The sequence below is a fragment of the Neophocaena asiaeorientalis genome, unplaced genomic scaffold (genome assembly GCF_003031525.2).
Source record: "Neophocaena asiaeorientalis asiaeorientalis breed wild unplaced genomic scaffold, Neophocaena_asiaeorientalis_V1.1 scaffold78, whole genome shotgun sequence".
Lineage (NCBI taxonomy): Eukaryota > Metazoa > Chordata > Mammalia > Artiodactyla > Phocoenidae > Neophocaena > Neophocaena asiaeorientalis.
In genome coordinates, this window is record NW_020175018.1 from 3,320,550 (window position 1) to 3,337,728 (window position 17,179).

The 17,179-nt window shown below is 44.3% G+C and overlaps 1 protein-coding gene across 1 annotated transcript in view; it reads right to left on the reverse strand.

The window, feature by feature from the left end:
• ASTN2 (astrotactin 2) overlaps positions 1–17,179 on the reverse strand; it is a 614,159-nt gene that overhangs the window by 326,759 nt on the left and 270,221 nt on the right. The window contains exon 9 of the mRNA XM_024762620.1: positions 1,594–1,760. Coding sequence (XP_024618388.1) covers positions 1,594–1,760 — 167 coding nt within the window. The remainder of the gene's footprint in view (positions 1–1,593; positions 1,761–17,179) is intronic.

The following is a 17,179-nucleotide window of genomic DNA, read 5'->3' on the forward strand; positions in this document are numbered from 1 at the left end:
AAAAAAAACAAAAAAAAAAAAAAAAAAAAGAGAAAGTTAGAGGTAGAGTTAGGATTAGAACCCAAGTCTACTGATTCCCCTGGACTGCTGCAGTGGGCTAGGGATGAACGGTGGTGACAGTTTCTAAGTCAAAATCCATTACTGCCGTTGCCCCTGCTGTTACTACAATTTGCAACAGAAGGACACTTCTCCCCCCAAGTGCAATAACAATGATAAGAACACAGCTGATTTACTATTCAAGTCTCAGATTTAAGCCCACGCATAATTTACTCAACACCGCCCTGCAGTCACTTAAACTGAGGAGAGACCCTATAAGTTCACGTCTGCATACAATACTTTATATCTTATTTATCTGACTGATACATATCTAGGGCCTCTGGCAAGTTGCTTTAACAACTGCTCAAGGGCGCCTGCAGCACCCAGTGTAACTGGGGCTGGGGTGGGGAGACCCTGAAATAAGCCCCAGAAGGAAAACCAGACCCCATGGACTAGAACCATGCAGGTAAAGTTAATTTTCTGTTAAACTGAGATTAAACCCATACACATTCCCCCACCTCCTCTTTCGTAATACGTAGGACTGAAAAGTTTGTTTACACTTTATTCTGCTTTTCTATCTTAGTAAAGCACTGAGCACCCTTCAATGACCAACCATCTTGCACAAGCAAAGAATTATTTTTCTGAGTCACAGAATGTCAAAAAATGAGCAAATTTTCTAATATGAAGGCATCATCAGAAAGGGAACGAAGAGAAGAAAAAAGGCTGCCATTTTCTTGAGTGACTGCTGAGGACCAAATGCTATGCTAGAAGCTCTCCATGGCAGAGGTAACTCCCACTGCAGACTTTTTCAACAAGGAGAACAAGATAAATTGGAACAACTATTAGGCGTCGTTGTCCGAAGATCTCATTTCACAAGTCGTCAAACTGCAGCCCAGAGAGGGACAGTGACTTGTCCCAGGTCACCCAGCAAGTTGGTCCTAACGTGACCCCCTCTTTCAGTCTCATACTAAGTTTAAAACTCAGCTGATTTCTTAGCATGAGCGAGAACTCTGAGCTTTGCCTGCATTGTTTCTTTTCCACCTCAGCTCCCCCAATTAATTATCATTATTGATAGGGGCATTAGGACAAAGAGGGGGTAACCTCTGAACTTGGCACTGCTTAATCCCTGCAGAAAGAAAGTTGAAAGCCCAGGCTAAGCCCATGTTCTTAAGCACCACACCTGCTGGTTTCTCAGGGACACCTTCACGGTGCCTGCTTTTGTCTCCAAAATACACTGACCGTGGCTACAGGGTGATGCAGAAGGGGCAAGAGACTTTTGCAGAAAAAAATCCTGACCCTAGGAGGTAGCCTGAGCAAGGATTCCATTTGTCATAACCACTAATCAATTATTTATTTTTCTTCTTCCATTCTTCTTTTCAATCCCCAACCAAAGGTTATATTGTTGCCTTTTTCCTCTTGGGCTGAAAAAGCAGAGGAAGAAAGGCCATTTCATTGAAGGTCAGTCCCAGCTGGGCCAGGCTGTAGTTCCTGATCTTTTTCCTGCATCCCTCCCACTGCTGTGAAGGGAGAGGCCGGGCCTCGGGGACAGAGACTCACCCGCAGAACATGAAGATGGTGCTGGAGGTGGCATCGTAGGGCAAAGGCAGTGTTTGCTGCAGGCACAGCTGCTCGCAGCCACCGTTGAAGCCATCAGAGCAGTCGATGCCTTTGGAGTGATCATAGCAGCCGGAGCCGTCCTTCATGGGCCTCAGCTCCTCAGGGCACTGCTCAGAGAGACAGCAACAGGGTGGTTACAGCTGAAGAAGTGGAGGGTCTCATCACGCCCTCTCCTCCCACCTTCTGAAAAGGGGCAGGTGTCGGGACTGTAGAGACAGGTTCAAAGTCTCATTTGACCACCTAATAGCTGTGTGGCCTTGGATAAATTCCTTTACCTCTCTGAACCTCAGTGTGCCCACCTGTAAAATGGAGCTTTTGTCGATATCTATCTTGTAAAATTATGAGAATGAAGGGAGATAGTGTGTGCAAAGTACTTAGAACTCTGTGGCTCGTACGGCAACCACACAGCAAAAGTGAGCTGCTATGAATACTAATACCGCTGGGATCATCATCATTATTGTGTTTATTATTATTGTCCAATAGGGTCACCATGGGAGGCGGCCAGATATATTTTAAAGAGCTTTTACCAATATGAGTTTAAGTTCCAGATCTTTCCCTTCTCCCTGTGTGATCTGGGGCAAGTTACTCACCCTCTCTGAGCTTCAACTTCCTTATCTGTTAAACGAGCCTAGCACCTGCATCTGTGGATTTGTTGTCAAGCTTAAGCTGGACCACAGGGGCTGCATAACTTACTTCAGAATTTGGCATGAAATTTGGTACTCATCAAATGTGAGTTCTCTTCCTTCCTGTCTTGAATGTGTCACCTCTTCTCCATCCTAGTACCTGAAGTCCTAAATGAGACTCCTGCATCTTCACAAAGGCCTCCTACACAGTCTGCTGGCCTGCAGTCTGGCCTGCTGTATACCATCCTCCTAATGGTCTCCAGAGTGATATTTCTAAGTAGCATCACTCCCCAGCTTAAATAAATAAATGAATTCTAAACAACAACAAAGCGAATCTTCCTAAAGCTGACAGCCAAGGTCCTCTGCAGATGATATCAAACCCTCTGCCAGGCCATGTGAACTTTCCTCCAGGTAACCAAACGGGTTGCCCTCTGGTCCCTTAAAAGCTCAACAATTCCAACCTTGAGTGACCTCAGTCGAATGCTCTTCTGGTGTGCCCAGCTAAGGGTGTACCTGCTAAGTGCTCCGTAAATGGAAGCTCTTATACCCTCGGTAGAACCACCTAGTTATTTAATTTAGTTTCCCATCATTTGATGAGGCTGAGTTCATCTCCAGTCCAGCAGATGGAGAAGAAGTTCCAATTCTCCTGCGTTTGGGAGAGAAAATGAGGTACTAGGTTTTAATTTCAGTCACCCTGCTGACATTTCCTGTCCACCAAGATTAACACCCAGAGCCCGGCCCTCCTCATCTATCACTGGACATCGCTGATTAAAACGCCCTCCCAACGTTCCTCTCCTCCCAACCAGCTCCCTCGTCCCCTCCCCAAGCCGTCATCCTGAACAACATCAATAACAAAACACACACCTCAAAATTAATTTACAAAAACCACAATAACCAAAAAAGGTCATCTCTCTTAGAAATTAAATTTTGCCTAAGAAGAATTCATAATTACAGATGCACGAGAGAGTTCTTCAAGACATTTGAGACTGGCGCCAGGAAGGGTGACAGAGAGAGTTGGTTATAAATGGCCTTTGTCAAGCTGCAGAAAGGTTATAAAACTGGCTACATTTTGTGCTTAAAAAGAAAAATCAATTTTCTATGGGAGTGAAGTGCTGTACATATTAATACAAGTTTAGAGGAGGCCCCTGCTTGTCTCAGAACATTCACTGTCAGACAGAAAGGCACCTAGTCATGGGGTCATTGGGAGCTGTGAGCTGGTACCTGGGGCTGGGTCATCTGTCTGCAGAGATGTAGGGGTGAGTGCTGGAAGGAAGGGCTGACCTTCTCACCAGGTAACAGGAGATATCTGGGGCGGGGTATTACTCACAGTTCTTTCCACCCCCCACTGATTCCCTACCACTTTTATTCTTTAAAACAATATGTTCTATATTCCAGGCATAATCTAAACACTGTATCTAATTTAACATAGTTAATCCTTATGGCAAACCTATGAGGTGGTGTGGCAGGGCTAATAATGGCTCCCAAAGATACGTCCCCATCTTAACCCTCGGAACCTGTGAATGTTACCTTCTATGGTAACGTTATTTTGCAGATGTAATTATATTAAAGCTCTTGAGATGAGGAGACTAATGGGGATTATCTATCTAGGTAGCTCTAAATGCTGTCACAAATGTCCTTATAAAAAAGAGGCACAGAGAGATTACACACATGCAAAGGACCACATGGGGATAGAGCGCAGATTGGAGCGATGTGGCCACAAGTCACCAAGTGCTGCAGCCACCAGAAGCTGGAGAGACAAGGATGCTTTCTCCCCTGGAGCCCTTTGAGGGAGGAAGACCCTGTTGACAATCTTGATTTCAGATTTCTGGCCTCCAGAACCTTGAGAAAATACATTTCTATTTTCTTAAACCACCCAGTTTGCTAAGCCACTCCTAAATTTCTAATCCTTAAAAATGGTGTGAGGGTCTTCCCTGGTGGCGCAGTGGTTGAGAGTCCACCTGCCGATGTAGGGGACACGGGTTCTTGCTCCGGTCCGGGAAGATCCCACATGCTGCGGAGCGGCTGGGCCCCTGAGCCATGGCCATTGAGCCTGCGCGTCCGGAGCCTGTGCTCCGCAACGGGAGAGGCCACAACAGTGAGAGGCCCGCGTACCGCAAAAAAGAAAAAAAAAAAATGGTGTGAGATAATAAATGCTTTTTGTTTTAAGATGCCCAATTTGGGGATAATCTGTTACACAGCAAAAGATAACTAATACAGTGAGATAAATGTAACAAGTGCTTCGCACAGTGTTTGGCAAATGGTAGCTGCCGTTCTGGGTATGATTAAGAAGCTTAGGATCTAGTTTGAGAAATGAGAAATACATGTATCCGTCAGACAGAGCACTAGTTACAAAGCAAACATGAAGAAGCACAGTATAACTTGAATGGGAAAATGGAAATTCTGCAAATGTGATTGGGGAATATTGGAGTAGGCAGGCTTGGGTCGGGGATATCTTCTTAGAGGAAAGAGATGAATGTCATTGGGGCAAAACGGAGATTCTGGTGTACTAGAGAGAGGAAGATCAGAACTCTTCTCAGGTACACCAGTCACCCGCCCGGTGACCTTGAACCTAATTGGGCCTCAGCTTTTCTTCCTTAAATGGAGGCAACACCTTGAAGACGGGACCAGTAGGACTGATGTTAGTCTTGAATTGCACACAGGCCTTTGACACTGAGCATCTAGGCAAGTGCTTCACCTCAAAGACAGCCTCAGGCTTCTCATCTGTAAGACGGAAATAAGAATGCCTCTCTGGGAGGCATTTCTGGTGACCCTATGAGAAAACAACCTAAAGAATCTGGCTCTGGGGCTTCCCTGGTGGCACAGTGGTTGAGAGTCCGCCTGCCGATGCGGGGGACGCGGGTTTGTGCCCGGGTCCGGGAAGATCCCACATGCCGCGGAGCGGCTGGGTCCGTGAGCTATGGCTGCTGAGCCTGCGCATCTGGAGCCTGTGCTCCGCAACGGGAGAGGCCACAAGTGAGAGGCCTGTGTACCGCAAAAACAAAAAACAAAAAACCCCCCAAGAATCTGGCTCAGAACCTGGCACACAATAGGCACTCAATAAATGAAGGATAAATGAATGGGTAAGTGGAACAAATGATAAATGAATGAACCCATTACCTCCCATAAAACCTAACTGGCACTATCCATTTATCTTTTCTTTCTCATCCATATGAGTCCTTCTTTGGACCATTTAACAAATGTATATTGAACATCTACTCAGTGCTAAGCAAAGATGCTGGGTGCTGGACATGCAGGAGTAAAGAAGACAAGCAAGACCCTGCTCTCATGGGGCTTAAATTCTAGGGAGAAGACAAATAATTAACAAGAAGTAAAATGATTATTTCATAGAGTAAAAAGGTACAACAAAAGTGCAACATGATAAAAAGTGAACGGGGATAAAGGAGGCATACATTCAGCACTTGAACTAAGCCTGAACAATAAGTGGAATCTCCCAGGTGAGTATAAGTGGGAAGAGTTACCCAAGAAGGAACAGCACGTATCAAAGTCCTGAGGCAGGAACAGTGTTGGCCTGTCCATGGAACAGAGGAAGCCAATGCAGCTGAAGCTCTGTGAGACAGGGGGAAGCAATGTTGGCACAAGGCAAGGGGTGAGACGTAGAAAGTGACCAAATCACTTAAGCCAAGAAGTTGGCACACTATGGCCTGCAGGCCAAATCCAGTTAGAGGCCTGTGCTTTTTTTTTTTTTTTAGTTATATATATATTACTATTTTGAGATGCTTATAATAGATTCACATGCAACTGTAAGAAATAATACAATACAGAGAGATCCAGAGTGTTACCAGTTTTCCTCAATAGTAATATCTTGCAAAACTATATCAAAATATGACAACCAGGGTATATACATTGATAATCAAGATACAAAACGTTTCCATCACTACATAGATTCCTCTTCTTGCCTTTTTAAAGCCATACTCACTGCTCACTTGACTCCCTTCCTTAATACTTGGCAACCACTAATATGCTCTCCATTTCTATAATGTTGTCATTTCAAGAATGTTACATAAATAAAACCATACAGTTTGTGACCTGTTAGGGTTTTTTTCACTTAGCATAATTCTCATATTCATCCAGGTGTCTTCATGTATCAATATTTAGCTCCTTTTATATAGTTTAACTGTTTGCCTGATGAAGGACATGTGGGTTGTTTCCAGTTCTTGGCTATTATGAATAATGTTGCTACAAACGTGAGTGTGCAAGTTTTTGTGTGGACATACATTTTCATGTCTCTGGGGAAAAAAAAAAGCCATGGAGTATAATTTCCGGGTTGTACGGTCGTTACATGTTTAATATTTTTAGGAAGCTGCCAAACGTTTTCAGGGCGGTTGTACTATTTTAAATCCCCACCAGCAAAACATGAGCGATCCAGTTTCTCCACATCCTCATCAGCATTTGATGTCGTCAATATTTTTCATTTTATTTACACATCCTGACAGGTGTGTAATAATACCTCCACTGTGTTTTTTCACTCATTCATTCATTTATTTTTGGCTGTGGTGGGTCCTCGTTGCTGTGCGTGGGCTTTCTTTAGTTGCGTCAAGTGGGGGCTACTCTTCGTTGAGGTGTGCAGACTTCTCACCGCGGCAGTTTCTCTTGTTGCGGAGCACAGGCTCTAGGCGCGCGGGCTTTGGTAGTTGTGGCACGCAGGCTCTACAGTGCAGGCTCTAGAGCGCAGGTGTGGCGTACGGGCTTAGTTGCTCTGCGGCACGTGGGATCTTCCCGGACCAGGGCTCGAACCGGTGTCCCCTGCATTGGCAGGCGGATTCCTAACCACTGTGCCATCAGGGAAGCCCATCCACTGTGGTTTTAATTTGTATGTCTCTAATCGTTAACGATGCTGAACATCTTTTGTGTTTATTTTCCACCTTTATATCGTTTTCAGTGAGATGTCTCTCAGTGTCTTTTTTTCATTTTCTAATTGGATTGTTTGTTTTTAATTGTTAAGGTTTGGAAGTTCTTTATATAGTCTAGACACTAGACTTTTGTCAAATATGCAGTTTGCAAATATTTTCTCTCCCACTCTGTAATTTGTCTTCTCATCTTTTTCAACTGAGCTTTCACAGAGCAAATGTTTCTAATTTTGATGAAATCCAAGTTATTTTCTCTTTTATGTATCATAAAATCTATATCTTGGAATCTAAGAACTCTTTGCCAAGCTCAAATCTCAAATATTTTCTCGTGTGTGTGTATGTGTGTGTTCTAGAAGTGTTATAGCTTTATGTTTTACAGTTAATTCTGTGATACACTTCAAGTTAATTTTTGTATGAAGCGTGAGACTTACACTGAGGTTTACATCTCCAGTGAAACTACTCAAGCTTAGAGATTTCTTTTGGGGGAGTTTTTAAGTTACAATTTCAATTTTCTTAGTAGTTATAGGGCTATTCAAATATCTATTTCATATTGGGTGACGTGATATTTTGCATTTTTCAAGGAATTGATCCATTTAATCTAGGTTGTCAAATATATGTGTGTATAGCTATTTGTAACATTCCTTTATTAATCCTTTTGACATCTGCAGGGTCTGTAGTGATATTATCCGTCTCATTCCTGATATTGGTAACTTGTGTCTTTCCTCTTCTTTTCTTTAAAAGTCTTGCTGTTTTGTTTATCTTTTTTCAATTTTCTTGACATTTTCAAAGAATCTTCTTTTTTTTTTTTTTTTGGTTTCATTGACTTTATCTATTTTTCTGTTTTCAATTGCATTGATTTCCTTTCTTCTGTTTGCTTTGAGCTTCTTTTGTTCTCCTTTTTGTAGGTTCTCGAGGTGGGGAACTTAGATTATTAATTTGAAACTTCTTATCTAATGTATGCATTTATGGCTATAAATTTCCTCCTCATTAAATATAAAGACTTTTACTTTGAGGAAAAGATGTATTACTGTGCGAGCTGTGTCCCATAAATTTTGATATACTGTATTTTTATTTCATTCAGTTCAATGTATTTTCAATCGCCCTTGAGACTTCCTCTCAACCCATGCATTATTTAGAAATGTGTTGTGTAGTTTCCAAGTATTTAGAGATTTTTCTGTCATCTGTTATTGCTTTCTAGTTTGATTCTGTGGTGGCTGGAGAACACACTCTGTATGATTTAAATTCTTTATATATGTTGAGCCTTTTACCAAGGTCCAGAATATGGTCCATCTCAGCACATGTCCCATAGGTACTTAAAAAGAATGAGCATTCTGTTGTTGCTGTGCAGAGTGTTCTATAAATGTTAACTAGATCCTTTTGGTTGGAGGTGTTACTAACCTAATCTATACCATTGCTAACTTCCTGTCTAAGTGTTGTATCAGTTGTGGGGGGAGGGGTGTGGAAGGATCCAACTATAACTGCGGATTAGTCTACTTTTCCTTTCAGTTCAATTAGTTTTTGCTTCATACATTTTGCAGCTCTGTTGTCTGATGCATAAATATCTATGATTTCTATGTCTTCCTGGTGGGCAGCCCTTTCATTATTATACAGTGTCCTTCTCTGATAACCTTCTTTGCTCTAAGGCCTACTTTATATGATATTAATACAGCTGCTCCAGCTTTTGTTTGCTATGTATATGTCTTCTCTGATCTGTTTACTTTCAACCTGCCTAAATCATTATATGTGAAGTGAATGTCTTGTAGAGAGCATATATTTGGGTCATGATTTTTAACCCACTCTGCCAATTTCTGTCTTTAATTTGTGTATTTAGATCACTTACATTTAATGTGATTATTGATAGCTTAGAACTTAAGTCCACTGGTTTACTTTCTGTTTTCTCATCTCTGCTTTTCATTTCTCTGCTTTCCTTGCCTTACCTTCCTGTGGGTTACTTGAACATTTTTTAGAAATTCTTTTTAATTTATCTATAATATTTTGGGGGTACATCTCTTTGTAAAGTTTTTAGTGGTCGTTTTAGTATGCATAACTTACCATAGTGTACTGGTGCCATTATTTTACCAGTTTAAGTGATGTGTAGAAAGCTTACTTCTCTTGGGACTTCCCTGGTGGCGCAGTGGTTAAGAATCTGCCTGCCAATGAAGGGGACACGGGTTCGAGCCCTGGTCTGGGAAGATCCCACATGCCGCAGAGCAACTGAGCCCATGTGCCACAACTACCGAGCCTGCACTCTAGAGCCCGTGAGCCACTACCACTGAGCCTGCATGCCACAACTGCTGAAGCCCACGCACCTAGAGCCCATGCTCCGCAACAAGAGAAGCCACCGCAATGAGAAACCCGTGCACGGCAACGAAGAATAGCCCCTGCTCACCGCAACTACAGAAAGCTTGCATGCAGCAACGAAGACCCAACACAGCCAAAAATAAAAATAAATAATTTTTTTTAAAAAGAAAGCTTACTTCTCTTTATGTCCCTTTATCCTCTCCCATTTATAACGTAATTTTCTTAAATATTCCTCTAAATATACAGTTGTCCCTTGGTATCCATAGCAGATTGGTTCCAGGAGTCCACACAGATACCAACCTCCACCGATGCTCAAGTCCCTCATATGGCCTGGTGCAATAAATACACTCAGCCCTCCACAACTGCAGGTTTCCCATCCACAAATTCAACCAGCTGGGAAATTTACATCAGAGGTTGGTGTAATCCGTGGATATGAAACCTAGGGATATTGGGTGGACTGTATTCAGAATCACATCAGACACTGCTATCATTTTGGCTTTAACCATCAAACACAATGAAGAGGAGAAGGAAGGTCTAATGCATTTACCTATAGTTTTGCTAACTGTGTTTTCTTCCTTCCCAGTGTTCCAAGATCCCTTCTTTTATGACTTCCTTTTTGTTTGGTAACTTTCATTAGCCATTTATTTAGACTAAGTCTCTTAGTTTTCCTTCATCTGAGAATGTCTTCATTTCTCCTTCATTTCTAAAGGATATTTTATTGGACATATGATTCTGCATTGACAGCTCTTTTTCATTTAGCACTTGAAAAATGTTGTGCCACTTCCTTCTGGCCTCCATGATTTCTTATGAGAATTCCACCATCATTCAAACTGTGTTTCCCCTATAGATGTCATTTCTCTCTCCTTGTTAATAAGATTTTTTCTTTTGAAAAGCTAAAGATATTTTCAGAAATTTGACTATGATGTGTTGGTGTGGATTTCTTTGTGTTTATCCTTGAGTTTGCTCAGCTTTTTGAATCTGTAGAATGAGTCATTTTGCTAAATTAGAAGTCTGTAGCCATAATTTCTTTGAGTACTTTTTTAGTCCTGCTCTCTTTCTTCTCTTCTTCTGGGCCCCCAATGACACAAATGTTAGATCTTTTTTCACAGTCCCACAGGCCCATGAGACTGTGTTCATTTTCTTTTCCAATCTATTTTCTCTTGATGTTCAGAGTGGGTAATTTCTACTGTTCTATCTTTCAGTTCATTGATTATTTCCTTGTCCTCTCCATTCTGCTGGTGAGTCAATCCACTGCATCTTGTAAATCAATTATTGTATTTTTCAGTTACATAATTTCCATTTGCTTCTCCTTTATATCTTTTACTTCTTTGCTGAGATTTTTCTTTTCCATTTGTGCGTATAATTGCTTGCCTAAGCATCTTTATGATGGCTATTGCAACATATTTGTCAGATAATTCTAATATCTCTGTTATCTTGGTAGCGGCATTTACTGGTTGTCTCTTTTCGTTCTGTTTGAGATCTCCCTGGTTCTTGGTATGACAAGTGATTCCCAATGGAAACCTAGATATTTGGGACATTATATTATTTTTAAAATTCTGAATCTTAAATATATATTTTAAAATTTGGCTTTTTCTGACACTGCTCCAGCAGGTGAAAGGGGAGACACACCTTGTTATTGTCAGGGGGAGGCAGAATCCCAGTTTCCCCACTTGGCCTCCACTGATACCCAAGAGGGAAGGGTCCTCATTACTGCTGGGGGGTGGTGGGAAGCTGACTCCCTATTGGGACTCCACTGATAGTTTCCTGGATGGGAATGGTTAGGTGTGCTGAGTTACTGTTCCCCACTGACACCATCTGGACGGGGTGGGGGTTGGTTTCATCACTACTGATCAATGGTCAATGGTCCTGACTTTCTACTAGGCCTCCTCTGGCAATACCTCAGCAGGGAGGGGAAGAGTACCCTATTACTGAAGGTTGGGGTGAAGTGCAGGCTCTTTATTTAGTCTCCACTGACACTGGATGGACCTTGGATGGGGGGAGGAGGGCTGCTCATTACCTCTCAGTGGGGATTAAAGTCCTGGCTCCTTACTTGACCTTGTCTGACACCACTCCAGCAGGGAGAGGGAACTGGGTTGGCAGATGGTCTCAGTACAGCCTGCCAAGGACGGCATCTAGTTCCCTCCTTGGCCTTTATTAGCATGGGTGGGGGAGGAGGCATGTTGTTATCCTTGTCAGTATTATTATAATTTTCTGTGATGTTTGGCCTGAATAGAATGGTTAGCACCTAAAATTTTCTATCTCGGTCAGCTGCCCTTTTCCTGATACTTTGCCTTAAGAAAGCAGGTTTTTTTTTTTTTTCTTTTTGTTCGCTTGTTTGTGTCGTTATCTATCAGCCTTTCTGAGTTGCTGTCTCCTTGAGCTCCAAGTTTGGGACCTATGAGGCAAAAAGAAAACCCAGGGAATGACCACCATGTCCTTCCTCGTGTCTCAAAATCCCTAACTGGTCTGCCGCCTTCTCTTCTCTCCACTTCTCACAGTTTGTTTTATATATAACCTCCAGAGTTTTTAGTTGTTTTTAGTGGAACAGAGAAAAGAACTCCACTCCCCCCCACAGCCTATTTTTGCACAGCCCCAGAGCTAAAAATGTTCCTTTACATTTTTAAAGTTGTTTTGTTTGTTTGTTTTGTTTGATTTTTAAAGAAGAATATGAGACACACACACACAAAAGGACCACGTGTGACTTGCAAAGCCTAAAATCTTTACTATGTGGTCCTTTATACAAAAAAGTTACTGACCCCGGGCTTCTGTCATGAGAAGGCATCTCAAGTTTATTCAAGTATAACTGGAAGGCACTGGAGGGTTGTTGGCAGAGGAATAAGTGATTCGACTTGCTACTTTGAAGAGATTACTGAAGTAAGTGAATTCAGTTATCTCCAAGTACTTTCTTAGAGCTCACACAAGAAGCCTTGGGAGGTGGGCTCTGGGGGACAAGGAGTGGGTAGGAGAAAGGGGGCAGGTCCAACTGAGAATAACCCCAATCCCTGGAGTGTTTCTCCTTTGCCTCAGGCTTTATAGTAAGTAGGTGAGAGAGCTTGGGGTCTAACTCAGATCAGCTGGGCTCCGGAGCTTCGCAGCCCCCATTCTGCCCCATCTCAGAAGAGAACCCACAGGAAGACCCTGGGCCTGGATCCCTAAGGCTTAAAGCCTTAAGGATCTTAGCAGGTGGAGGGGAGGCAACTGGGGGATTCCCAGCTGTTTCCAGCACAGGCTGGCCCTGCCAGGCTCTCTCCAGCCTCCTCCTCCATCCCCTGTGCCTCTGGCTCCTTCCCAGCCTGACTTTTCATCAGCACCAAGCCATTTGTTTCTGTTTGTAATTATGCATTTTAATGTTCATTAATTATGGAATGCAAATTGCTCCCAGCACAAAATTTGTAATGAGCTGTTCTACCACCCCACCCCCCAAGTCTAGAAGGTGGACCAGCTGTTCTAAGCAGAAGGAAAAACAACCAACTTGCAAAACAGAATAACTTTTCCTGGGGCCGGATTGACTCATGTAGTGAATAAGCCTGGGGGGTTTCCCAGTGGTGCTGGAGGATGAGCCCTGCCCCTCCCTGGGCCCTGGGAGACAGGAATGTGGTACTTCTACTCTCCTCTACAACCTGGGGCCTGACAGGCAGCATGGGGTAATGGAAAGAGCTCCAGCTTAGACCCAGCCTCGTACTGGCTGTCACCTTGAGCTCATCGAGGCTTCTCTGAGCCTGTCCTCAAAGTGGAAGCGGGAGGCAGATGGGATGCTGGAGATAAGAAGCGAGATCCTAGCCAGCCCTCTATAGATGCATGGGAAAGGCTCTCCAGAGCGCTGAGTTCCAGTTCTGCCTGGCGTCGGTCTCTGACTCGCTGGATGGCTTCAGGCAAGCACATCCCACCCTCTGAGTCTGTTTCCTCTGCTGTAAAATGAAGGAATTGGGCAATAGGAAGTTGGAGAAGCCTTTTAGCTCCGAGGTGCTTGGGTTTGTACCAAAGCAACTATGGATCTTGAAAAGGGGAGAACTAGGTCTAAAGTATTTCAGAAGAAAATGGAGAATTTCCTTTGATTGAGGGAGCGCACTTTAAGAAATCACAAGGATGCCTCTAAACCTGCCTAACCATGGGCAAAGCTTTGTCCTCCTCCAAGGGCTCCGTAAGCATTTGCTTTCTCTCTCATTGCCAATGGAAGCGGAATGATAGTACCACCTCCTGGGAAGAGCGCTGCTTCCTAACAGTAGCACTGCCCCATAAGATCACGGTCAAGATTAAATGAGACAACGGCAACTGTGAGCTTAGGCGTGAATGAAAGGCTGAGCACGCTGGCAGCTACAAAGCATCCCCACAGCTGCGAGTGAAATCCGGCCAAACCACTTCCTTGCTGTGTGCCCTGGATTCCCTGAGCCTTGGTTTCCACATCTCTCCACTGGAAAGAGTCACTCCTACCTCTCTGGGCTTGTGAGAGAACCAAACTAGATCAGGTACCTGCCCCAGACCTGCCACAATGGCAGGTGCTCAAAAAGCGGTAACTCCTGTTGTGGATAGCGTATTACTTTCCCCCAGATAGGAAATACATTCTGAAAGCAATGGAAGGAGACCCATTACATGTGGAGAGGAGGGAGAACACCACCACAGGCAGCTTTTGCTTTTCCCATCAACGCTAAGGTAGGACCAATATCATCCTATTCACTCTTCAGATGAGGAAACTAAAGCCCAGAGAGGCCAAGTGATTTGCCTAAGCTCACACAGCAAGGGAGAGGCAGGCTGTGCCCACCACTGAAGATTCCCTAAATTGTCAGTGAGGTGCTCTTTCCCCTGATCCACATGGAGGCGGCCTGCCTGTGATGTCACAAGCGGTTCAGACTGGCTTGGGCTACACAAGGATTCTGAGCACCTTATGGGAAGGTCCCTATGATGAGTTAACCAGGGGACTCAGAGAGGATGCTGGCAGGATAGTCTTGGGTGCACAGATCAGATACAGAATCCTGGGAAGAGGAAGGGAAGGAAGCAAGGAAGGAAATGAAATGGCTATTTATCGAGCACCTCCCATGGGCTGCATATTTCCCATGTGCTATTTCTACAAATCCCCACAACAAAACTCAGAGGCGCCTCTGAGATACACCCATTTTGCTGGCGAGGTTAGTGAGCATCCCATGCGCTGAGTCCTTTAGTAAGAACCGCCCCGTTGATTAGCGACTGCGTGAGCCTGCTGCTCCTTATCCCAGGAGGCCTCTGGAGCACCGCCAGGAATGGGAGTGAGTGGGGAAAGCTCCCCGTCCCCCGCCCCCTCCCGCTCAGCCTCAATCTGTCAACAGGGCCTGTCTATTACTGCTGACATTGATTTGGACAACCGGGCCGGTCGAGAGCCCATAATTACTGGGAGTTTTATTCAACTCATGTCAATTCAGCTGCCGCTCAATCTGTGCTGGGCTGCAAAGCTGACACGGAGGGAGGGTGCTGGCATGCAAAGAGGGATTCCAGGGATCAATAATAGTCCTGCGTAGTGTCTGTCTGCAGCTGCCGGCACCACCAGAGGGCCTCGGACCCAAGTGGAGAAGGCAGAGCCCGCCTGCCTCAGTCCCGAGGAAAGCTCCCAGGCACGCTGCCCAAAGCACCACCCTGCCTCATCTGTCCTTCCACCCGCATCTGGAAACCACCTGGGCCAATGCCCAACACTGCCTGTTGTAGGCAGGGTCCGACCTCAGTACCTCTGTCCATGCTCTGCCCTCATCCGGGCCTGCCCTCCTCTTTCTGAAGAACAGTATGTATCCTCTAAGTTACAGCTCACACAGCCCCCCTCTGTGGATCCCTTCACGAGCTCAAGAAGCAGAAGGATGCCGAGGAGACAGAAAGAAAGGAAGTCTAATCCAGACGCTGCTACTTCCTAGCTATGTGACTTCGGGCAAGTCACCACACCTTTCTGATCTTGGTTTCCCCATTTTACAATGGACCTGATAATAAATAACGGCCTTCTGGGTGTTTTTAGGAACACCTGGTGCCATGAGAAATCCCTGTGTAGAAGTTCTGACTTCCTTTAGATGCCTGGAGTCAGCAAGAATCATTTTTCCTTCTCTCCCACATTAATTATTCTTCTGGTACAAACTTTGTTCTGCCAGGTGGGATGGTTTCTGGTTCACAGACTGTCTCCCTCTGAGCCTACGTGCTATTTCAGGGCAGAGAATGTAACACACACAGCTTCCGCCTGTCAGCACCGCCCCAGTGCCCAGCACAGGGGAGGAAGACACCCCGTGTGCACTTTGGGGTCAGGCAGGAACCCCACCTGGTGTTGCCATTTAACTAGCTGTGTAATATTAGTCACTTCATTAACACTTGGAGTCTCAATATTCTCAGTGTGAAATGAGCCTAATTATATCTACTCGATAGAATGCCTGTGGGGGAAATAAAAAGTTAGACATTTAATGTCCGTTACATAGTGCCTGGTACAGGGTAAAATGTCCATTGTTATAAAAGTTTAGGTATTATGACTATGCTCACTCACTATTCAATGCTTGGTAAATATTTTTGGAATGTAATAAAATGTCTGGTTATGTTGTTTCATTTTGGCTTGAGTTCCAGTGAAATGCCAACAGGCCATTCTCCCCACATGCCAGCCATCTGTGCAGGTTCAACACACTCCTACTGAAGACACGAGAAAGGAAATTCAAAGGCTCTGAGCACCTACTGCAGGCCAGGCACTACACGAGGTGTCTTCGCTAGTCTACTTTGCTGAAGCCGACAACCCTATGAGCCTGCTATCATTAGCCTAATTTTGCAGAAGAGGAAACAGGTTTTAGGACCACAAGTGTTTTTCCCAGGTCACTCAGCTTTCCAGGAGTAGAGCTGGGGTGCAAACACAGGTGTGTCTGACTCTAACCCCACGCTCTCTCCACTCACCACACCACCCCTGTCCTATGGAGACACAAAGAAGCATCCAGACCAACAGAGGAAGTGGGTAAACCCTGAGAGGCTTATGCTCGGTTTTTGCTCAAGAATAGTACTGAAATCCAGGGAACTATATTCAATATCCTGTGATAAACCAGAATGGAAAACAATATGAAAAGGAATATATATAGATGTATAACTGAGTCACTTTGCTGTACAGCAGAAGTTAACAAATTGTAAATCAGCTACACTTCAATACAATTAAAAAAAAAAGAACAGTTCTGAAATAGCAATACAAGCAGACCCCAGAGACATTGCGGCTTCGGTTCCAGAACAATGCAGTAAAGTGAATATCCCGCTAACGTGAGCTAGATGAACGTTTTGGTTTTCCAGCGCATATAAAAGTTATGTTTACACTATACCGTAGTCTATTAAGTGTGCCATGGCATTATGTCTAAAAAACAATGTACATACTTTAATTTGAAAATACTTCATTGCTAAAACATGCTAACCATCACCTGACAGTGCAATGGGGCCACGACACTTCAGTTCATAAAAACTGCAGCATCTGTGAAGCGCGATAGAGCAAAGCACAATGAAACGCGGAATGCCGGGAGTGGCGGAATGCATGGCTGGGTTTGCTCACAACGTGCTGATCAAGGCTGGCTGTATGAATTTCTGGTCGCCTGCCTTTCCCATCAGAGGAGCCCAGGGAGTTAGAAGACACAGGTTACGGTCCCTGCTTTGGGCACTTGCCTTCTCTGGCCCTCAGTCCTCCCATCTATGCAGTGAGAAAGCTGGCCGCTGGTCTCCAAGGGCCCTTCCAGCTTGGACATCCTATGGTTCTCTGCAAGCGGCTGACAGGGA